Below are 22,808 nucleotides of genomic sequence, written 5' to 3' on the forward strand. Positions count from 1 at the left end.
GCCGTGGACGCTCCCGACTATCGTACTCCGAAACAACGCCCTGCAGCATCGTACATCTTGACGCTGTATTTGCCAGACGGTTGGCCTTACGACCAAGTAGCGAAAGCGAAAGCGCACGCAAGATTGCGTGATCGTCTATATTGTTGTCCTGGGCGCTGCATGGCTTATGCGCATTGCTGATCTCGACTTGGCAGTTGTAGAGGGACCCTGTCTCGTGCGCGTTCACAGTCACGTACACTACGGGTATAGACCGGAAGGCTGCGCTCGGGTGAGATAGGGAAGCGACGTGATAGAGACCCCAGATTCTGTGAAGCTTTGAAAATTGATCCGTGTATTACTTCCATAAGAGGTGCTCGAGTCCACATAGCAAACGAATACCCAATCGACAAGCCAGCGACAGCTCGCTCCACGGAGTGCGAGCAACCAACTCTGTCTATTCACAAGACGGTCTCCTCCGCAGTCGCTCGTTCTTTCAGAAGCTCCTACTACGGGACACAGACCCAACGACAAACCCGAGAACGCTTGCGTCGCATCGTCCAAGGACGGAAAGATAGCTCACAGATTCTTGCAACACAACTCCTCCGCATCGCATCGACCCGTCAAAAACTAATATCTGCCCCGAAGTAACCCAAGCGCTTAATCGAAGAACCGTTGACGGTTCATTCCGTAGTACCCTATTAGCCAGGCGATGATGACGCGTTGCGCCGTTGAAACGCCACTGGCACGTGGTTCTTGAGATAGTCGTTGGAGCCGTCCAAGCGTAGTCGTGGGTAGGGCATGGGCTAGATACACGGAGAAAAGGGCTGTCGTGTCTAGAGTACGAGTAGCCACCACGCGGTCTCAGACTAAATAAACAGGGCGTCGCGCAAAAACGAACATGGTTTCCGAGTGCTTCCCATAGGCAGTTGTTGGTGTACAGCGGCTTGATATCCGTCTTGTTCAATATGTTCTAGCGGATACCTTGTATCACTTGTACCATCTCTCGCATGATTTACTACACCCCAGAAACTAGACGCCCGCTAATACGCCACAAAAGACCACTCTTTCCATTCCCACATCCACACGCACATCTACAATTCCCTCAGATCAAACTATCTCCTCCACTACCCCAGTTCATCTGTTGCTGGTTCTGCTGCTGCTGCTGCTGCTGCTCTTGTTGTTGTTGTTGTTGTTGTTGCTGACTCTGCGTCTGGGCCCTCAGACTCGCCATACTATTCATCCCCATACCCATCCCACCCCCCGAACTACTTGCCGTCCGACTCCCCATCGGCGGCGGCGCAATACTGAAAGACCCCGTACCCGCTGGCTTAGCCGGCGGAGGCGCGATGCTAAACGAAGAATAAGGAGATTGCGTGCGTGACTGTGAGGGCGGTGGGGCTATAGAAGGAAAACTCGATAGCGAATTCGTTGTGTTTGCGTTGTTGCCCCAGGTATTTGAGGATGACATTGTGGTGCTGCCGCTTGCTTTGCTCCAGTCGATGCCTCCGCTCTGTGTGGGGTTTGTGTAGGAGGGCGTTGTAGCTGTAGGGGATACCATGTTGTTCATGCTCATGGCCGGTCGGATTGCCTGTTGTTGAGTGAAAGATGAGCTACCGATGCCTGGGTTTGCCGCGCTAAGAGCCGGGAACGAGGAGTTGAGCGTGTTCAATGTGTTGTCTGGAGTGATGGCCCTGCCGTGTGGTTTCGAGGCACCGAGATTGGTGTTTGGTGGTGGGGAGACGGGAGGCGTGGACCACGAGAAGGTTGGGGCTGGAGATGCGTTGTTGGATCTGGTTCGGTTGGTGGATGGGCGCGAGGGGAGGATGGTGGACGATGCAGCTGATGCGGAGGCGTTCGCCCATGGGTCTCCACCTAGCATGTCTGTACCACCCGATGGCCCTTGCTGTCCTCCACGAACAAGTGCTTCGAAATCCGTGTCCCCGTTCCCGTTGCTAGTATCGAAACCGTTGGTCGCTGATGGGCCGCCAAAGGACATGAACTCGTTGCGTGTAGTTGCTGTGGACCCGTTTGCGCCGAGCTCTTGCAGTTTGCGCGTCTGTTCGTTTTCGACGCGAGCGGACGTCGTCTTGATGAGGTTCATATACGCTTGGAACTGCTGCAAATTGAGCAGCGGTCCTAAACTGAATGACCACAAGATGGGGAGTACATCCATAGCGAGGAAGTCACTGTCAACTTGGTGGCTGATAGCCTTGAAGACGTCGAGTGCTGCCATCTGTTGATGTGTTAGCGTGTTGTTCACGACTGACGTGTTTCTGATGGCATACCATAACGGCAGGCTCCTTCGTCTTGATGGCACGTAGTAGCGGCACAATCTTCTCCTGGATAGTGTACTTGTCGAGAATCGAAACGTTGGAGCTTTTGGCCTTGGGTGCTGCTACCACTCCAGTGAGGCCATCACCTTGAAAGTCGTCCTGCTGATCATTTCCTCCACCACAGAGTGTCTTGAAAGCCTCTAGCCCGCGTATCTTGATACCCATACTGCTGGTCTTTGCAAAGATGCTGGCAATCACAGGGAACAGCTCGTTCTTGACAGTTGAAAAGTCTAGTATCGGCAAAACGATAGGCAGCGTGCGCAGAGCTGCGTCGACTAGCGAATGAGTAGGCGATTCGAGCGCATGGTTAATGATTGGAAGAATATCGTCTTTGAATTCTTTGCCGCTCGAGTTATCAGCAGCGATCTGCATGTTCTCAAGAAGCACCATGAGGCCAGCTTCTTTCAGGCTATCCCTCTCCTGAGCTGGGGCTTTCGAGTTGGCAGCCGGGCCACTCAGGAATGTCTCTCGCAGCTTGGGTATCACCTTCTCGGTAAATGCTCGCTTGCCAGATGGAAGCATAGTGATGATCTTGAAGACGTTTTGCAGTATCAGAGTGAGAAGCTCCCGATCCTTCATCTCCTCAAGTAGAGCAGGTAGTATCTTCTTGTCAAGTACCGACTTGGGGAACTGGTTCAGGATACGCGGCAGACCACGCATGAACTGTGACTTCTCATTGGGTGTCTTCCCAGGGAGTCCGTCAAGGAAGCGTATTGTGGATACTAGGATGTTGTCGAAGTACTGTGCTTGTTGAAACTCTCGTGCATCCATGCGCGACGCCGGCCGCCGTGTTATCAAGCGATCTAGAACGCCGTTGACGACATCTCGCGGTAACGGTTGCGAAGACATGAAGTTGTTCGTCTTACTTGGAACCGAGGAAGACGAAGAAAACGCCCGCTTGTAGGAGGAGGAACTACCATTGAAGTCCAACGGGCTCTTGTGCGGCGAGTTGTATAGTGCAATGATGAGCATGCCCAGACTGAACATGTCTGCCGCAGGGGTTATGTTGTTGTCCATGACGAAGTCGGGCGAAGAATAGTCTATGTTCAGCTGAACGTGTCGTGGCAGGCGAGCGTCGTAGTTGAGGACTTCTGAGAGCGAGATGGGCGTAACGGAGGTGGGCTTCGTCGAGTTCTCTGGAGGTGTTGAGAAACCAAGACCTGAGATTTTCCAATCAGACTGTCACGGTTATCAGCAAAGTGTTCGTTAAGATTGGTGGTATTGTGGCTACCTACTTTAGCGTTGATGAAGATGGCATCTGGCGTCAAGTTCGCATGCACCAGTCCAGCGCTCTCGTGCAGAAACTCCAAGCCCTTTGCGATTTGTAACAGCCCTTTCTGTATCTCGAGCTCGTCGATTTCGAGCTCGCGTCTTCGCTTCTGGCCGTCGGCTTCTTCAATAACGTATCGGCTGCGGCGTCCACCAACACCGCCTGCCTTCTCCTGTTCGTCCTTTTCTTGTAACAGTCCAGCGAGCGATGCGGTGACAGGTTCTGTCGCGAACATGAGGCCGCCCCCACGGGTCTCCTCGACAGGCTCAGCCAGCTCTAGCACGCTTGGGTGCCGTAACCGAGCTAGAGAACTGGCCTCTTTCTTGAGTCTCTCCACGACCTCCTCATGCGCGCGTTTGAGTCCCGAAGCCGCTGAGCGTCCACCGAAGCCTGCGCCAGCTGGTGGCTCCAACGACTTCTTCTCGAACACAAAGACAGATGCCGCCTTCCCCGTCGACTTCTTCTTCGCGTCGTATATCTTCCATGGCCCTGAATACGACGTGGGCTGGGGGCTGAGGGTGTAGTTGCTCGAGATGTTGGAAGTGAAGGACTTTAGGGCGTTGGAAAACATGGTGCTGGTGGTCTATTCGCGCGCGCGGCGATACTGTGGGAGTCGAGCGAGGGCGTCATGGACTGTGATGTTTGGCGTGGGCAGTGTTGGTATGCGCGTGAGATCTGAGACAGACAGCTGGAACTGCCGAGAGGATCAAGACATTCGGGACGCTCTTTCCGCAAAATGTCTTGGGATAATCACCAAGGAGTCGCGCAATGTCTAGACTCGTCGGTACGATGCCGGAGACCCAAAAGTCAATTGATAGACAAAGCCAAGTGTTAGTTCCCCCACGCGAGCTGTGGAGAAGGATCCATGGATGCCAGGGCCGCCTCTAGTCTCCCGCCTTGCATGACGTGAGCGCACGCAGCACACATGGGCAGTGTGGATGCAGCAACGGCCAAGATACCAAGCACGCGAATAACCTCAGATATCCGCGCTGACGATGATTCAGATGTCGTTCGCGCCCTACGATTGCCTGTTCGGTGGCTGGTGCAGTGCGCGATCGGAGGTGACTGTCGCGACTGTGTCGCGAGGTCCGATATCTCCAGGCTGCGGTCAGCTTCGGTCTTGTAGCCCAAAATAATTATTACTCTGGAATCCACCACCTGCACCAACTCTCCTCCCGCCCCACCCTCTCCGCTTGCACTGCATCCCTCACAATGCTTCCGCAGCGGTCTTCACGATTGCTCTCTTGCATGTCCCGTGGCGCCTTCCGTTCGCCTGTAGCACCGTTCAGCGCGTCGCTGCGATGTCGGACCCAGCGACCCTACAGCATTCACGCTGACAAGTCTGTTGGCGAGAAGATACAGGATATCGACCCGACCAAGCTCTCCATAACCAAGACGACGACGCCAAAAGATCTGCTGCCGCATGAGGAACTTGTCTTTGGCCGCAACTTCTCTGGTAACAGCTCCAATGGCACCAAACTTCACATCTAACGCGTACTCAAGATCACATGCTGTCGCTCGAATGGACAGCAACAGAAGGATGGCTGCCAGCACGCATTACCCCCTACCAGAACCTCAGTCTCGACCCCGCGACGTGCGTCTTCCACTATGCGTTCGAGTGCTTCGAGGGCATGAAGGCCTACAAGGACAAGAACGGCAACATCAGACTGTTCAGGCCGGACAAGAACATGGCCAGGCTGAACAAGTCATCGGCGCGAATTGCATTGCCCACATTCGACCCCGATGCCTTGATCGAGCTCATCGGCAAGTTTGTGAAGGAGGATGAGCGTTTCGTTCCCGAGTACGTTCAGTCTGAATCCTCAGTTGGCTATAACACACTCTGACCACACCAGTGCGCGAGGCTACTCTCTCTACCTTCGCCCAACGATGATCGGCACTCAGCGCACCCTCGGCGTCGGCCCTCCCGCGTCTGCACTACTCTACGTGATTGCTTCCCCCGTCGGCCCATACTACCCAACCGGATTCAAGGCTATCTCGCTCGAGGCTACAGACTACGCTGTGCGCGCATGGCCTGGAGGTGTTGGAGACAAGAAGCTTGGTGCCAACTACGCACCTTGCATCGTCCCGCAGATGCAGGCTGCAAGCCGCGGTTTCCACCAGAACTTGTGGCTGTTTGGAGAGGAAGAGTTCATTACCGAGGTCGGTACTATGAACCTGTTTGCAGCCATCAAGAACAAGGAGACAGGAAAGCCAGAATTGCTCACTGCGCCTCTCGACGGAACTATTCTTGAGGGAGTAACGCGAGACTCAATCCTCGAGCTTGCGCGGGAACGTCTGGTGCCCAAGGGCTGGACCGTATCGGAGCGCAAGTTCACCATGAAGGAGGTGGCCGACGCCGCCAACGAGGGACGCATGATGGAGATCTTCGGTGCAGGCACTGCTGCCATTGTCGCCCCGGTACGCAAGATCAGCTGGAAGGGACAGCTTGTCGACTGCGGACTGGAAGACCACGTCGAAGCCGGCCCAATTGCACAGCAGATGAAGGACTGGATGGAGGCCATCCAGTACGGCGACGAGGACCACCCGTGGAGGTATGAGCTTCCCCGTCACTCTGCAGATGATTCGCTAACATGACAACAGTTACAAGGTGATATAAGCAAGTAGTTGATATAAATGCGATGTGTTGAGCGTGCATGTTTGCGCAATAGACTGTATATACATGAGACCCGGTCGTAGCATGAAAAAAGATATGTGGCCCCTGGCGCATTGACATTGGCGACGGTGATGGCACAGTGACTTCGCGATGGTGGGGTAGAGGATGCGATGCAGAGCGTGCCTGACTACGCCCTCCTTAGATGACGTTCCTGCTAGTCTCTCTAGCTCCCAACCTCTCGTTACACCGCCGACGGTCCAACGCCTAAACACCCCGTCAATTGCCCGCCCAGAGCTGCGCCGCCGCTCGTCAATCCCACCACCACGCGCCCCGACGACACGCCCCCGAATTCTCGGGATGCTGGCCGGCGCACTCTGCCGCTTGGCAGCCGACGCTCCCAGGGCCTCCCCACACGACATGCCGCAGCTCGCCCGCACCCTCGCCCGCACCCTCCTCGCCCGCAATGCCGCCCAACTCCCGCATGCGCGCGCCCTCTCACGCGCCTTTGCCTCTGCCCTCCAGAACCGTCGGTCGTATGCTACAACTACGCGCGCCACCAAGCCCACGGCGACAGTGAAGAAGGCGGTCAAGACAGCCGCCGCTAAGAAGCCTGCGCCCAAGAAGACGACCACAACAGCAAAGAAGGCGGCTCCCAAGAAGAAGCCCGCAGCAAAGAAGGCGGCGCCCAAGAAGAAGGCAAAGAAGCCTGCCGCGAAGAAGCCCGCGCCCAAGAAGCGCGTCAAGAAGGTCTTGACGCCCGAAGAACAACAAAAGGTCAAGCTCCGAGAGCTACGCGCCAAGGCACTCAAGGAGCCCGTAAGCCGCAGGTCATTGTCTGCTCTTCATGTCTTCTTAGCTGAAAAGCTGGCTGGTGTTCCGGGCCAAAAGACTGGGCAACTTCCGGCTGCTACGGCCGAGTTCCAGAAGTTGACCCCCGCTGAGCTTGAGGTAAGCCCTGTCCGCCTCACAGTGCATCACACTATACTAACTGTCTGAAGCACTACAACCACCTCGCAAGCGAGAGGACTGTCGCTAGAAGAGCCGAGTACGACGCATGGCTCAAGGCCTACACTCCCGACCAGATCCGCATTGCCAACAACGCACGTGCCCAGTTACGGAGGATCTATGCGAGTGAAAAGAAGAAGGCTCCTGCTCATACTGCCAAGCTCCTCGATGAGCGTCATGTGAACAAAGTGATACCCGCCTATGCCGCCTTTGTCAAAGAAAGGTTTGCCTCCGGAGACTTCAAGAACATTTCCCCTCTCGAGGCTATGAAACTCATCTCCCAAGAGTGGAAGTCTTTGGGCGCTGCTGAGAAGAAGGTATGCATAACAAACACGACATTGATACAGGCTCTAACATATCCATAGAAATACACAGACGCCTACGCTGCTCAGAAGAACGCTGCGGCATCCGCATAATACGTCTAGCGGCAATCGCTTGTAGCGCCTGCTTCTCCATCACCTCTCTACTCAGAGCCGCATCGATTTCCTTTGTCAGTCATGATTTGGGCCTCCATGATACCGTGTATGTTCAGTCTGGATATTGGACCTCACCTGGTGTTCTGGTTCAAGGCGGTGGGTTCAAGGTTGGAAATGGTAAGATTCCTGTAACAGAGACATGTCCATGTAGTTTCTCAGAGTACTGCAATGCTTCTTCTGCGATTGTGGTTTATTCTAATGCAATCGCGAGTATTGAGAGTTGGTGTAGTTGCACAGGAAGTGACATTGCGCACCAATCATCTAGCGTGCTTTCCTTATCTCTACTACCCCCAGCCAAGCCCAGCAATCATCCCATCCCACAACGTTTACCCCAGGCTTTGCGAGTAGATCTATTTCCGCGGCAGATAAGCGTGCGTTCGGGGTATGCTTGTCTGCGTCATTAGACAAGCCACCTGGGAGCTTTCGATATGTACCTCAGTTATCTGCATCATGCTGTCTTCTATTTACTCTCCTTGATACATCATTCAAATACACAGCCATGGCTTCTGATGAAGAAAACGGACACGAACGTACCCCTCTCCTCCAACAAGCTCGACTATCCCATCTCCAACATGAACAAGACGAAGAAGCATCCTCAATCATCGCATCCACGGTAACGAAAGAAGAACAGCAATTAGCAGAAAGTCCAGTCGGAGAACGATTACCGTATAATGATTACACTACCATCGACTGGCTACACGATTTGGTACTAACACATCTCGTTAAGAAACCCACACGTGCATGGGTATACTAATTCGCAAACCCAGGTAAAAGACTCGTACCGCTACCGCGCCCTCTACTCCCATCCTGGTCTGCGCTACAAACTGCTCACACTCCTCGACGCCAGTTCTGGCTGGCTCGCCGTAGTAGTCATCGGCGCATTGACAGCATGTATCGCCTTCCTCGTTGACATTGCTGTCGTGACTGTCTCGGACTGGAAAACCGGGTATTGCTCTGGCCATTTCTTGCGGAACAGAGAAAGTTGCTGTGTTGCTGCTGAGAAGAGCCCGTCGCCGTTTTTGACGAAAGAGAAAGGGGAAGAATGTGCAGACTGGAAAGTCTGGAGCAAAGACTACAAGAGCAGTTTTGCAATCTACGTGGGCATGGCGATGGCATTCGGGATCATCAGTTCGAGCCTAACCATGTTGACTCGGTCTACCCTCCCATCTACCTCATCCTCTCAGCCAACGAAGAACGCAAGCAACGGCCATCCTACGTCTTCCACCTCTCCCTCCGCCAACCCACCCCCCACACCAACCGTCCAAGGCAAAACAATGTACCTAGCCTCCGGCTCCGGCATCCCCGAAATAAAAACCATCCTCTCCGGTTTCTCCATCCCCTCCTTCCTCTCCCTCCCCGTGCTGATCGTAAAATCCCTCGGCGCAATCTTCGCCGTATCCTCGTCCCTCTGTCTGGGAAAAGAAGGCCCCTTTGTCCACATCTCCACCTGCATCGGCCACCTCGTCGGGCGTCTAATCCCAAAATACGCATCCAATGGCCGCAAGATGCGAGAGCTGCTCAGCGCGGCATGCTCAGCGGGACTGTCAGTAGCGTTCGGTGCGCCGATCGGAGGCGTGCTGTTCAGCTACGAGGAGATTAGCACGTATTTCCCGCGGAAAGTGCTGTGGAGGGCGTTTCTGTGTAGTCTTACTGCAGCGATGGTGTTGAAGGAACTCAATCCAACCGGTACGGGCAAATTGGTGCTTTTTGAATCGCGGTTTGGGGATGAGTACAACGCCATCCATTACTTCGTTTTCGTCCTCTTGGGCGTAGCGGGCGGTATCTTCGGCGGCCTGTTTTGCAAGTTCAATTTCCTGTGGTCGAAGTGGTTCAGGGCTTTTGGCGTTATTAAGAGATGGCCTGTGTTGGAGGTTGCGTTGGTGGTGCTTGCGACGGCGCTGATTCAGTATCCTAATCCGTTGACAAGGCAACCGGGGGATGTGATTATTAAGAATTTGTTGGTGGATTGTGGGGAGGATAAGTCGAGTTTGTCTTGGGTTTGCCGGAATGAGAGGGTTGCTAGGGAAAGGGGGACGGCGAATTGGGAGTATGTGGGTTGGTTGACGTATGGGACGTTGGCGAAACTTGTTCTTACTACTATTACGTTTGGGATCAAGGTCCCGTCTGGCGTTATTATTCCAGCGCTGGATGCCGGTGCTTTCTTTGGGAGGCTGGTTGGTCAGGCTATTGGCTCGATCAGTCCGGGTATCTTCGCCATGGTGGGTGCTGCTGCGTTTCTGGCGGGTGTATCCCGGATGACTATTTCCCTCGCTGTTATAGTAAGTCTCTTCATCTCCACTTTCTTTCAGTATTCATTGTCAACTAACATCCATCTAGATGTTCGAACTCACAGGCCAGCTCTCCTACACCGTCCCGTCCATGCTCGCCATCCTAACCGCGAAATGGGTCGCCGACGCAATCTCGTCAGAAGGCGTCTACGACCTCGCTCAATCCCTACTCTCTCACCCTTTCCTCGACCCAGACACCGCTCTCTCCATCGTCCGCCGCCACAAAGCCTGCGTCGAGGTCCTCATCCCCCCTCAGCGCACCATGGCTGACATTACCGTTCATGTACCTACAAGCAATAAAGTAGCTCTGACTCTGCTGAAGGAGAAGCTCGATGCGTTGAGAGAACGGGGTCTCATGGACGCGGGTCTTGTTCTAGTACAGAAGAATGGTGGCGGCGTTGAAGTGTTGCAAGGGTACATTTCGCAGTCGGAGCTTGAATTTGGATTGACGAAACTCGTTCCTGGTGTGCTTGTGTCGGCGCAGGAAGAGGATGTCCAGGTCAGGTTGTTAGGCCAGGAGATTGATGAGCCAGCGAGTCCCATGAGCTTGGAGATGGATTTGACGCCATTTGTGGATCGGACACCATTGAGCATCTGTGCGAAAGCACCTCTGGAATATGCTGTCGAGATGTTCTCCAAGCTGGGGTTGAGATACCTTATGGTGACCAAAGAGGGCACAGGACAACTGGTGGGTGTGATTATCAAGAAGAGGCTCGTAGGTTACCTAGAACACCTGCGAGAACATGGCGAAGGAGATTAATAGGACGTAATTGGTACACACAATACACCATTTAGTGGACAATATTTGATTATAGCATCTTTTCGCTAACAAGAAGCTGAGACGCCTGCCATGTCTGTCTAGTCACTTTCGCAACATGTCGGATCACAGCCAGGTCGCTCAAAGTACGAATCGAATTACAACGCTCGTGTCCACACGTGAAATATTCCAACAACCAAGCCCAGCGGGACGTCAGCCATGACCAGCTTACTCCTCAGCCTCGAGAGGAGCCTCCTCATCGTACTCGTCCTCACCCTCGGAGACGGAAGCCTCCTGGTATTGCTGGTACTCGGAGACCAAGTCGTTCATGTTGGACTCAGCCTCAGTGAACTCCATCTCGTCCATACCCTCACCAGTGTACCAATGCAAGAAAGCCTTGCGCCTGAACATGGCAGTGAACTGGTCACCGACACGCTTGAACAGCTCCTGGATGGAGGTCGAGTTACCGACGAAGGTGGAGGACATCTTGAGGCCGCGGGGAGGGATGGAGCAGAGGGCGGTCTGGACGTTGTTGGGGATCCACTCAACGAAGTAGGAGGAGTTCTTGTTCTGGACGTTGCGCATCTGGTCCTCGACCTCCTTCATGGAAACCTTACCACGGAAGTAGGCAGAGCAGGTCAGGTAGCGACCGTTGCGGAAGTCGGACGCAGCCATCATGTTCTTGGGATCGAACATCTGCTGGGTGAGCTCGGGAACGGTGACGGCGCGGAAGGAGTGGGCGCCGCGGCTGGTGAGGGGAGCGAATCCGACCATGAAGAAGTGGAGACGGGGGAAGGGAACCATGTTGACGGCCAACTTCCTCAGGTCGGAGTTGAGCTGACCGGGGAAACGCAGGCAGGTGGTGACACCCGACATGACGGCGGAGACGAGGTGGTTCAGGTCGCCGTATGAAGGGTTGTTCAGCTTGAGGGTGCGCATGCAGATGTCGTAGAGAGCCTCGTTGTCAATGCAGAAGGTCTCGTCGGAGTTCTCAACCAGCTGGTGGATGGAGAGTGTGGCGTTGTAGGGCTCGACAACGGTGTCGGAGACCTTGGGGGAGGGCACGACGGAGTAGGTGGCCATCATGCGGTCGGGGAACTCCTCACGGATCTTGGAGATGAGGAGCGTACCCATACCGGCACCAGTACCACCTCCGAGGGAGTGGGTGATCTGGAAACCCTGGAGGCAGTCGCAGCCCTCGGCCTCGCGGCGCACGACGTCGAGGACCTGGTCGACGAGCTCGGCACCCTCGGTGTAGTGACCCTTTGCCCAGTTGTTACCAGCACCAGACTGGCCGAAGACGAAGTTGTCGGGGCGGAACAGCTGGCCGAAGGGGCCGGCGCGGACGGCGTCCATGGTACCGGGCTCGAGGTCAACGAGGACGGCACGGGGCACGAACTTGTTGTTGGACGCCTGCTGTAGATCAGTATTGGTCTTTTATCTGCCAAAAGCGTAATCGAGGGACGCACTTCGTTGAAGTAGACATTCATGCGCTCGAGCTGCAGGTCCGAGGTGCCGTTGTAGACACCGGAGCCGTCGAGGCCATGCTCGCCGGAGATGGTCTGCCAGAAGGCGGCACCGATTTGGTTACCCTGGGCAGTGTTAGCTGTCGTCTGTACACAGAGGAGCGATATCAAAACTTACGCATTGACCGGTCTGAAGGTGAACCTGTTGCAGAGAAACGCCGTTAGCTGTTGTTCTTTGTTGTCCCTGAGTCTCGGCGCGGGGCAGCGACGCGCCACGACTAGGCGGCAGTGCGGGCGATACGTACAATCTCACGCATGTTGGCGGTTGGGGGCGAGGAATATGGAAGTTGGAGAGGTGAAGATGCGAGGAGCTGGGTTATGGCTGGTCGCTGGTGGTGGTGCTGGTGTGGAGAGCAGGAGGAGCAGAAGCGGTGAGTGCGTTAAAGATCTCTGTGGGTCGTCTGCACGGGCCGTCGGCGCTAAAGCTATTTACTAACAACGCGCCAAAGCTGGTGCCTGCCGGCTGAAGGGGCTAGTCATGAACATGTACAGCTGCACTAGCAAGGCACAAGTCGTTGCTGTCGAATGGCTTCGTCGCTTTGCAGTATCTTGTATTACTGGCTGGTTTCATGTCGTGATAGACGTGCTACTGGAGGCGGTTGCGGACTTGTTGTTCCCATCCCATCCCCTATCAAATCCGCCTATCCGTATCGTCGTTCGCAGCGCAGAATACCGCACAACGCTGATCTTGCAAAGCACATGCATAAATCCTCCCTGACACGCGAACCTAATCCTGCCCAAGACTCCACGTCGTCACCGCCTATAGCTCCTTCTTCGTTGAGCCATTTGCATGACCACCTGCCTGTCGCTTGACAACCTGCGGCATCGTCCAGAAGTTTGGCCAGTAAAGCTCATACTCGTCCTGTCTGTAGTTGAGGCAGTGTCGCAGCCATACGCCCCATACAATGTAGTAGTAGGCTCCAGTTCCCGTCATGAGATGCCTGGTATTGTGAGCTTTCGTCTTTCTAAGATGAATGTGATACTCACCACCAGCCGTGACCCTCGAGCACGAAACCCCAGGGCATACCAATCTCCCTTCGCCACTGGATCAACTGCGAGCAATGCACGTTGTCGAGGTGCCAGACAGCAAAGCCTCCCAGGAAGATGCTGAGGCCGAATCCAATCATCTGCCACATCTTACTGAGAATTTCCTGGTCGCGCACGTCTTCTCTCTCTTGTACCGCCTTTACACCTCCGTGCGGCCGCGGGTTCGCTGCTTCCCTCTCCTTGGACTTGAAGCGCGGGCGGATGTTCACCTCCATTACATACATGGCGCGGAACAGGACAATCGCTGTGAGAATCGCATAGGCGTTCTGATGGAAGGTGGGGTCCTGGAGGAAGTGGTAGTAGAGCGTAATGAAGGCGGCAAGAGACACAAGCCCAATTGCAAGAACCGTAGAGTACAGCCTTGACTTGCCATAAGAGAACGTCGCAAAGTTCATCAAGCAAGTTGTGTAGATCATCGAAAGCTCGTCTACCAACTGCATAGGATCTGACACGTATCAGATACTGCGTGTGAACGATTGATTCAGCAGCGAACATACATTTCAATGTCGCGTGAAAGAGAAAGCTCCCAGTTCCAACCAGTAGATAGCCAATAAACGCCACGAGAAAGACGGTGTCATGTCCATTCTTCAAGCAATTGCGTATGCCTTTTGCAGCGAGGTACATGAACAGCAGATTCGTGAGCGTGTTGATAATCTCCGCAGAGTACTGCGTGACTACATAATTCTTCAAACGGTTAGCATGCGCATCTTCAACGCAATGACCCTCTCAACTAACCTCTTCACACCAATCGAGAGTAGAGGTGACCGGGGAGAAGAACCCATCTTGTTCAGGCGGGTACGGTATCGACGGTAGACGGGAAAAGAACGCAGCCATCTTCACTCTACAAGAATCCTGAAAAGAGAAAAAGAAAGAAGTGAGAGGTTGAGGAAAGAGAAACTGCAGGTGTTTGACCTCGCTATCAAGCTTGTATCTAGCACCGGCTTTTGCGGAAGGAAAGACTGGAGAGCGACAATCCGCGACACGAGAGGCCCATGCTCCAACGATAGGCTGCCAGACTACCACGCCACACGTGGGCAAACAGTAAGGATTACTGCGCAAAAGGAATCACCCCCAGCACGCATTCATACCATCAACGTATACCTCTCGCACACGTCGGAAAGCTTGGCTCCCGAGGCTGCAAGCTCACGGTGCAGTTTTCGGTGGTGAATCCAATTAGCCAATCACGTCCGCCCAGGGTCTCTCGCAACTGCCGAACCGAGAAAGCTTGAGAAGCAGCAGCCAGGCCAGCGCTCTCACGAGACCTACGAGCCAATCGTCAACATTACCAAATCTCCGCCCACCATGTCCATGTCAAACGAGGCCTTGCAGAAGGTGCGTCAATCATTGCGATGTGATGGATAGAGAAAAGAGCGGGGATCTAACGCGGAAACACCCAGGTCCTACAAGAAATCAGCCAAAAGAAGGCCTTCGCCGAACAACAACTCGTCATTGTCAAACAACAAAAAGCCGCCCGGACGCGAGAGGGGCGTATGTTGCAACTCACCTCCTCGGAAGTTTCATCGCTGCCTGCAGAGACGAAGGTGTATGAGGGTGTGGGCAAGATGTAAGTTGCATCTCTCGATAATTTGCCCCTCGCGACAGCGGGGGGTGAAGTGAGATGAGATGAAATGCAGAGACTGATTGCTATGAACAGGTTCGTCTGCACGCCTATTCCAGATGTGCAGAAGAGGCTCCAGGAGGAGAGTGAGGCTTTGAACAAAGAGATGACGAATCTGGATAAGAAGGAGGATTATCTGGAGAAGACGTATACGAACAGCAAGAACAGCCTTGAGCAGGTGCTGAAAGGCGCGGCTTGAGTGTGCTGTCGGTAATCCGTCATAGTCATGAGATCGATTCAAAAAATCGGAATGAGTGGTTAGGAAGACTAGAAAGAGTCTACCAAAATGTTTGCTCTTGCCACCGAGTTCTGCAAAGGCACTGGCGAACAACAGCTTCTAGTCTACAGATGATAGCAGGAAGTTGGTAGTAATACAGCCATAAATCCAATACGATATTGATAACACACAGACCATTAGAATCGTTGACGAACAGTTACACCACGAGATGATCGACGATAGTCGCGGGACTATGAAGTAAAGTGTCTATTTCGCTTTTATCATGCCTCTATCTCTCACCCTACCGCATCCTAACGAGCATCGCCTCAACACCCTCCAAGCACTTCCTCACCTCCTCTGCCGCCCTCGCTACATACGCTCCATCCACTACCCTATGATCAGCACTCCAGCTAAACACACACTCCTCCCTCTTGATCAGCTCGTCATTCTCCCCAAACGCCGGTACAACTCTCGCTTTCCCGATACCCAAAATACCAACTTGAGGTCCAACGATAACAGGTGCCACAGCACCGCCGCCTATGCTACCAATGTTGCTGACTGTGAAGGTCGCGCCAGTGAGATCAGCGGATGAGAGTTTGCCAGCGCGTGCCAGCGAGCTGAGGCGTTGGATCTCTTGGGCTAGCGAGGCGATGCTGTGGTTTTGGACGTTCTTAATGACGGGGACGAGGAGTCCCGCGGGCGAGTCCACTGCTACGCCGATGTTGTGGCTTCCCTTTAGTATGATTTGTGGCTTGTTTGGGTTCGTGGTAGTGTCGAGATGTGAGTTGAGTAGCGGGAATTGCTGGAGCGTGAGCGATACGGCCTTGATGATGATTGGCAGCGGCGTTATCCGCTCTGGCTTTTCGCGGCCTGTGTTGTACTTTTTGCGGAGCGAAGTGAGGGAGCTGAAGTCTACAGCGTCGGTGTATAGGAAGTGGGGGATGGACAAAGATTTGGTCATCTGCTTGAACATGCCAGACTGAACTGGGGTCAATTGCTTGACTTGGTCCTCCATTTGTTGTGTGATCATAGGGGCCGGGGTCGAGGTTGCCGATGGTGTTGTAGTGGTTTGCTTCATCGATTCGACGTGCCGTTGTACATCGTCCTTGAGTACGCGACCCTCCCGTCCTGTGCCTTCTATATCCTCGATCTTGAGCTTGTGCTCCTTGACCATATGTCGTACAGCTGGGGTGGCGAGCGATGCATGCTTTCCTGGCTGTCTTTGTGTTGTGGATGGTTCGGATGGTAGACTCGTGCTTTGATCTGAGCCAGGCACGTCTTCAGCCGCAGCCTTTGTGTCATTCCTCCCAAGTTCAATCCCCTGTTCTTGTGGCTCTACAGAGCTTTGTGCTTTTTGTTCTTGGGTGCCGCCGCCTCCGGTGAGTAGGACCTCGTCGTCTTGTTTGCCTGATCCTCCGTTGAGCAGGGCTTCGTCGGCAGGAGAGATGTCGCTTTGAATGTCGATGTCTACTAGAGGCTTCTGAAGTCAGCTCATGGTCGGTATTACGTTCCGAACTTCAAGCTTACCTTTCCAACCTTCGCCATATCATCCGCCTCGTAGTACAACTTCTTGATGATGCCATCGAATCTCGAGGTGATCTGCCGGGAATTAGTCCTCGTCCTACTTGTATCCTAGACGGCATGTACCTCGACAGATGCTTTATCCGACTGCACTTCGCAGATAGGGTCGAATTGCTCGACGCGCGCGCCGGGCTTCACGAACCATTGGATAACCTGGCATTCGGTAATACCTGGGCACAGCATGATTAGCCGCAGCCACCAGCATCTCTGACTCGCCTACTTACCTTCTCCAATATCCGCCAAAAGGTAAGGCTTGACGACCAATAGCCGCTTTGTCCCCCGAAACCCTCTTCTCTGCTCGTGTATGCGAATGTTTGCATTCCTGGGTGCAGTAATTGACGCGCGGTGGGCGAGGTTTGGGCGCGAAAACACGCGGGATGCTTCTCTGCTGGCGAATGACTTCATGGTGGGCGTGATTTTTGTGCAGATTCTTTCTGTGAAAGAAACATCTTCATGTACTGCCGCCGAGGTTTGGTATTGTGAACGACCAAAGCCGACAGTTACCGCAGCCGATGACACAAGTGGAAGCTGGGGTAAGCCACTAGCGAGTTTGGGGTATAGCGTTTCGCGGGTTAAGGAAACAGGGGTCCGTGTGCACAATCTCGTGGGTACAACGGCACATAGTCTCACTGTTTGGAATGACTGGTATTCTGCAGGTGCATGAGATCAGATATTTGTGGTTGTGAATTAACATCTCTATTCTCGTACCCCTTTGACGAGGCACTACTCCCACCCTGTGACGAAAAGATTTCTCCGATACGCAGTAGCTAGGTAATTATCTGCATGTCACGATGCGTACATATGCAGAAATACCTATACTTAATCTGACTTCCATGTAATACACGAGTGCTTCGGCATATGGCTGCGGTCACAATTGTAATGACCTCGAAATGACCATCCATATACATGTTCATATGCTACACCGCTGGTCCCCTCCCGATCCACAGTCTGAAGCTACGGAAAGGGCCTCTCCTCTTATCTGTGTTGTTGTACTGGAACCCAGGACCTAGTGTCAATTGATTGGTGTTGAAGTACAGCCATCCATCCCAGATAGCCATAGAATCAGCATGTTGAATCATCGCGTTCCTCACCAACGTCTTCACTACATAGTCATTCGGTGGAACGAGACCAGATCCTCCAGGCGCATTGCCGTTGACTGTCATGTTGGTTTCAGACTCCAGCGTATCGGCGTAGTATATCGCGTTCTGTTCACTCGCTGCGATGTATACTCGGCCGCGATCGTCAGCAGTAAAGCCAGCTTGCTCGGAACCGCATTGGCCTGGATTCTGTACGGCGGCAAGGACTTCAGTGTCTGTCAAACTTTGGTCGACTAGAATGTCCTGAGAGATGTAATAAAAGCGACGGGAGGCTAGAACGCCCCAGTAGAAGTTGCCGGATGCTATGATTCCGTCAGTAACATGAGCACACATCAGCTGAATTTCACGTACCCAAGGCGATGCCATCTGCGGCAGTCGTGAGATGACCTTTTTGTGTGCCATTCCAGGTGTAGATGAGCTCGCCGCCATATGAACCGACGTACTTCTCGTCTGCTCGAACAACACTCGTATTGAACAGTCTGCGTACCGCATTGCCGTTCTCGAGATCCACCGCTAGCAACGAGCTGTTCTTGCTAGCATCAGTGATGAAAGCATATCCTTCTCGTCCACCCAAAGTCGTATTGACACGCATGTCGTTCATATTCATCCGATGCGACAATAGATCCTGGGGTATCACATAGGTCTGAAGATGCTCTGCCGTCGTCTCATTGAAGCTCATGAGCTTTGCACCTCCAAATAGCGCATTGGTGTCTGGGCTGGCGTGGGCTGGAATTCCGCTGTCAACCACCCACAGCCTTCCCCGGTCGTCGAGAACAATGTTCTGGACGTTGATGAAACAGGTTGCCGGATCCTGACCGGCGGTGCAATTCTGGATAGCTGCATTCGGCCATGGTTCTTCGTCGTTGTACGATGTGCAAACAACCACGTTGCTTGGTGTCTGGTCTGAGTTGCGAGGATATGTCAGGTAGAGATTGTGCGCGGAATCGACGGCCAGACCGGTGGAGGGCTTTTGAGAGTCGTGGATAGGTTGTAGAGGAGGGCCAACGAGTGTGAAGTCTTGGGGATAGGCACCAATGGTATATCCGGGAGCGAAGGGATGATAGTCTCCTGATGATACCTCAAAATAGTCTGATGCCAGTGAGATGGGAGCAAATCCCAACGCCAGTGCTATGAATCTCATCTGGACGGTACAACAACGACCTCGGGATGTCTCGGAGGCTGCAGGGTTTCTGAGGCTATGTTGAGAAATTGCAGCGGGCTGTTGTTCTCACAATTAGGTCAGTCAAACGTGAAGTCTTACGCCTAGAGATGAAAGAAGTCGAGGAGCTTCACTGAAATAACGTTCAGAGGTCCCATGGTTCCCGCCCGCGTCCGTCTGTTGAGGGGCCCGAGGGAAACTATGACCTCCGCGTGAGCTACGTATCTATTGGTTACCAGCCACATGGAGACATGGTAAAGTCCAGGTAATCCATGAGGATAAAGAGGGGTACCTGATTTCCCGGGGGTAAATGTAGGCTGCATGTCGCAATACATTTATTAATGCTGATAGGCATGTACACGTGTAAGCATTGCACGCGGTTGTGAACGCGTGCCATCGGGTTCCCGTCAATTTCGATGCAGGCAATTAGTCCTCAAGCCCAGCAGCAGAACATCGGAAAGTTAAAACAACACTTGGTGATGAAATGACATCCGGATCGTCCTAAAACTAGTCGCGGGCTGATCGATCGAGATGATGGTGCGGGAATGACGTTTTGGCGCGGAAGGAGAGGGCGCACGACCCTTCGTGATTCGCGACTGCCGAAACGCGTCTGCTAAGGAAGGCACCGCCAGCACTCACAACAAACGACACGGATAGCCATGCGTAGTTCCGATGTCCACCTACGCATTGCAAACGAAGACAATGCTACATTCAGCCTCTGAGACGCCCACGCAGTTGTTACGACTAGCCGCCAAACGCGACGAATCCAAGGCCCAGTTGCCCTCGAAGCAGACGAGAGACTCTCTCTGCGGTCTCGGAGCTTTCACCAAGCCGTTCACGATCAGAGAGCACTCTGGCTCACCGTACAAAAATAAGCCCACCACCTTCAGACCCGTACGAGTAATTGGACGTTCCCAGCTGCCTCTGACCTTCCTCGACATCTCCGCCGACGAGAACTTCGCCCCGAACAGCCTCTTCGCGGCACACATCGATATACTGGAGGTTGGAGAATGTGATAGTCAAGACCATGCAGGCCCCAAGATACTCGTCGCACGTTTCGAGGCAAAGAATCTACTATACGCCATAGAGCGAGTGAAGCCACGCGTCTATAGTATCTGCAAGCTTGCGGGCTGGCTCAAAGAGAAGGATGTCACAGACTTGTGGGACCCCAGAAATCTCCAGAGGCTGCAAACACGCCCAGGATCAGAGACGAATGCGGCCGTACAAGGAGAATGGTGGCAACAGGCCGCTGTGGAGACACACACTGTGGACCCACCACCCAGACGAGCGCGAATGACGATGATGCGACCGAAGTTACAACCAGAGATAAAGAAAGAGCATGCACACCAACCGGACCTGGCTTTAGAAGCCCCGAGCAGCGAATACCTGGATACGACTTCCACGGAATTCCCTCTAGAACCTATGCCCGACGCGCCATCGCCACAAGAGCAACTTGCCTTGCTCGTCCAACAATATTTGGATGCAATTTACATGTCCAAAACCTCACTGGCATACCTAGCGAAGGGCCCAATCACTCGAATCCGGAACACATTTACTTCAGCTGAAGAAGGAGCACCGCCTACCCATGAACTTGTCACATTCTTGAGAACTATGCTGCTGAGTCCAAAGGCCAGCGAGAAGAAATATCACGAAAAACTACCATCCTTGATCAAGGAGATGCCGCCCGGGAGCTACTCGGATGATGAGCACGGCCCAAGTGTCAGCAAGCCGAAGAAGTCGAAGAAAAAGATGAAACTCAGTCGGGAGGGTGTATACCCACAGGAGGAGGCATTCGTCAGGAAGTGGTGGCAGTCGGAATTGCCAAGTGGCGACAGTACGGCTCCAGAGACTCTAGACCAGCGTATCAAGAGGCGCATTGGAGATTTGCGGGTTCGCGAGACGCTTGCGCAATTGATTCTCATGCTCGAAATTGTTGCACTAGAGACACTCTCCACACAGAAACCACCAGAGCAACAAGCTACCGCAGACGGAAGTCAAGCCCAGACTGAGCAGCCGATCCCGAAGAAGCGCAAGAACAAACTTGATGACATCAACCTACAACTCGATTTGCTGCTGGACAAGCTTTGCATCTGGCACGCTACGGAAGAACTAGGTATACTAGATTTTGATGACAAGCCGTCACGACAACACGACGGACCCGATGGATCTGGACGAAACAATTCGAACGATCGCCTGCACAGCTTCTGCGTCGAAGTCATTATCCCCTTCTACATCAACCGATTACCAGAGCAGGCGCTTATGGTGAATAAGAAGCTGGGTGGGCCCACACATAGCTTACCAACAAAACGCAAAGCTGCCAGGCCACCACTCACCTCACGCAAATCCGGCAGTTCGAAGGAACCCGAGGCAAAGAAGTCACGGCGATCGCTGGCCCGGGTCGCTACCGACAACACGGGACGGACTACTGAGCGAATAACACCGTCCCTGAGCCGATCTGCCACTGATTCCGCGCTGTTAGATGGCATCAAACGAGAAGGCAGCGAGGTACCTCTCTCAGCCATACCTTTCCGACGCAGTCCATCTAAGAGCGCTCGGCAATCGATGTCCCAGATCCGACATCTGCAGGGCCGTCAAATTGATCTAGCGGAGCCTTCGGCTGCTGCATCAGCTAAGATAAAGCACAAGCAACGTGTGGAGGAAGATCTTCAAGAGGCTATTTTAGCTTTGAAGAAGCCCAACCGTGGACTAGCTGCTGGTGGCTACATTGCCGACATCGAGCAACGTGGTCTGGGTTTGCCCAAACAGTCGAGAAAGCCAACAGTCACTGTGAGGAAGACCATCAGGGACGTTCAGGTGTCAGCGACACCCCGGGCTGGGCGGAGGACGAAGAATTTGGTTGAGCAGACGCCAACCCACCATCACTACGATCCGTTCGTTAGACCTCCCGGAGCGGAAGCGCCCCCCTCCAGCGAGTTCTGCGTGCCGTCCTCTGGAGTCCGCCCAGCAGCTACAATGGTGCCGGTAACGGGCCACCGCCACTCGACGGCTCGAAGTCTAGCGCAGTCCGGTATTGCCGAGACACCGTCCAAGGCGCCAAACAGCCTACCATTCTCTACAGACTCGGTTAGGAGGAAGATCTTTGCAACCCCATTGAAGGCGGCGGCGTCTTCTTCTGACGGCAGGGGTTCTGCACAATCACACGTGTTCGAAACTCCTGTCAAACCTACAGGTAGTCCGCCTCCTAATGACGCCCAATTCGCACCTGCTGCGATTGCTGCCACACCTACCAAGCCCGCGTCTGCAACAGCGAATAAGGTTGCACCGATCGCGCTCGCATTCGTAAACAAGCATGATGCTGAGCCATCGATATACGATGCCTTGGGATGGAACGACGATGATGATGGATTTTGATATACTTACGTGAGATTGTTGCATATTGATGGCACTGAATTAGCGAGCACACGATTGATTGGCATGCATCGGAGCATTGGGCGGCGTGTACAGCATTCTGGAATTTGCGTGGGCGTACGAGACGATGGTGTAGTTACACGGTTCATGATTCCCCTGGGTAATTACTAAGAGGCCAGCACAGCGCAGTAAGCTCAAATATATGCTCTCGCACACGTTCCAAGCTCAGGCCGCCGTGTCCCCATAGAGTGCAGACTATGCTTACTTGAAGAGGACAAGCCCGTGGTCAGCGCACGCCTGCGGTGACGATGGCTGGTCTGGGCGACCATGGAACGAAAGAGGAATTCTTTCGCGTGTCTGTGTATCGTGTCCGTGAAGCGTTCCACAGTGTTTCTTTCGGGGAATTGCATGTGCCCGCGACGCGATGCCATAGTGTGATCGTGTGAGGCGACAGGTACCCGCGCCGTGAGGA

General features: G+C 53.7%; 9 protein-coding genes across 9 annotated transcripts; 4 read left to right on the forward strand and 5 right to left on the reverse strand.

Moving 5' to 3' along the window:
* Positions 1-1,081: 1,081 nt before the first annotated feature.
* Positions 1,082-4,153, reverse strand: J4E90_006144 (uncharacterized protein; the record flags this gene model as incomplete). Its single annotated transcript, XM_051435693.1, has 3 exons — positions 1,082-2,212; positions 2,265-3,491; positions 3,548-4,153. 3 exons carry the CDS (start codon positions 4,151-4,153, stop codon positions 1,082-1,084), a joined length of 2,964 nt encoding a protein of 987 aa, XP_051290551.1.
* A 2,270-nt stretch (positions 4,154-6,423) lies between these two features.
* J4E90_006145 (uncharacterized protein) lies at positions 6,424-7,192 on the forward strand (the record flags this gene model as incomplete). The annotated part of the gene is made up of 1 exon (XM_051435694.1): positions 6,424-7,192. A coding segment is annotated over one exon (769 nt), but the record flags the coding sequence as incomplete, so codon positions are not given.
* Positions 7,193-8,176: 984 nt separating this feature from the next.
* J4E90_006146 (uncharacterized protein) lies at positions 8,177-10,725 on the forward strand (the record flags this gene model as incomplete). The annotated part of the gene is made up of 3 exons (XM_051435695.1): positions 8,177-8,207; positions 8,452-9,956; positions 10,015-10,725. 3 exons carry the CDS (start codon positions 8,177-8,179, stop codon positions 10,723-10,725), a joined length of 2,247 nt encoding a protein of 748 aa, XP_051290553.1.
* A 225-nt stretch (positions 10,726-10,950) lies between these two features.
* TUB1_1 (beta-tubulin) lies at positions 10,951-12,505 on the reverse strand (the record flags this gene model as incomplete). The annotated part of the gene is made up of 4 exons (XM_051435696.1): positions 10,951-12,135; positions 12,192-12,314; positions 12,367-12,390; positions 12,494-12,505. The coding sequence occupies 4 exons, from the start codon at positions 12,503-12,505 to the stop codon at positions 10,951-10,953; spliced, it is 1,344 nt and encodes a 447-aa protein (XP_051290554.1).
* A 503-nt stretch (positions 12,506-13,008) lies between these two features.
* Positions 13,009-14,129, reverse strand: J4E90_006148 (uncharacterized protein; the record flags this gene model as incomplete). The annotated part of the gene is made up of 4 exons (XM_051435697.1): positions 13,009-13,189; positions 13,236-13,740; positions 13,793-13,979; positions 14,031-14,129. The coding sequence occupies 4 exons, from the start codon at positions 14,127-14,129 to the stop codon at positions 13,009-13,011; spliced, it is 972 nt and encodes a 323-aa protein (XP_051290555.1).
* Positions 14,130-14,597: 468 nt separating this feature from the next.
* On the forward strand, positions 14,598-15,112 carry J4E90_006149 (uncharacterized protein; the record flags this gene model as incomplete). The annotated part of the gene is made up of 3 exons (XM_051435698.1): positions 14,598-14,627; positions 14,693-14,859; positions 14,950-15,112. 3 exons carry the CDS (start codon positions 14,598-14,600, stop codon positions 15,110-15,112), a joined length of 360 nt encoding a protein of 119 aa, XP_051290556.1.
* A 319-nt stretch (positions 15,113-15,431) lies between these two features.
* J4E90_006150 (uncharacterized protein) lies at positions 15,432-17,116 on the reverse strand (the record flags this gene model as incomplete). The annotated part of the gene is made up of 4 exons (XM_051435699.1): positions 15,432-16,610; positions 16,658-16,729; positions 16,778-16,881; positions 16,936-17,116. The coding sequence occupies 4 exons, from the start codon at positions 17,114-17,116 to the stop codon at positions 15,432-15,434; spliced, it is 1,536 nt and encodes a 511-aa protein (XP_051290557.1).
* A 512-nt stretch (positions 17,117-17,628) lies between these two features.
* J4E90_006151 (uncharacterized protein) lies at positions 17,629-18,949 on the reverse strand (the record flags this gene model as incomplete). Its single annotated transcript, XM_051435700.1, has 2 exons — positions 17,629-18,110; positions 18,160-18,949. 2 exons carry the CDS (start codon positions 18,947-18,949, stop codon positions 17,629-17,631), a joined length of 1,272 nt encoding a protein of 423 aa, XP_051290558.1.
* Positions 18,950-19,669: 720 nt separating this feature from the next.
* On the forward strand, positions 19,670-22,339 carry J4E90_006152 (uncharacterized protein; the record flags this gene model as incomplete). Its single annotated transcript, XM_051435701.1, has 1 exon — positions 19,670-22,339. The coding sequence occupies one exon, from the start codon at positions 19,670-19,672 to the stop codon at positions 22,337-22,339; it is 2,670 nt and encodes an 889-aa protein (XP_051290559.1).
* Between the last annotated feature and the right edge of the window lie 469 nt (positions 22,340-22,808).

Source organism: Alternaria incomplexa (genome assembly GCF_024043165.1).
Source record: "Alternaria incomplexa strain BMP 0042 chromosome Unknown scaffold_8, whole genome shotgun sequence".
NCBI lineage: Eukaryota > Fungi > Ascomycota > Dothideomycetes > Pleosporales > Pleosporaceae > Alternaria > Alternaria incomplexa.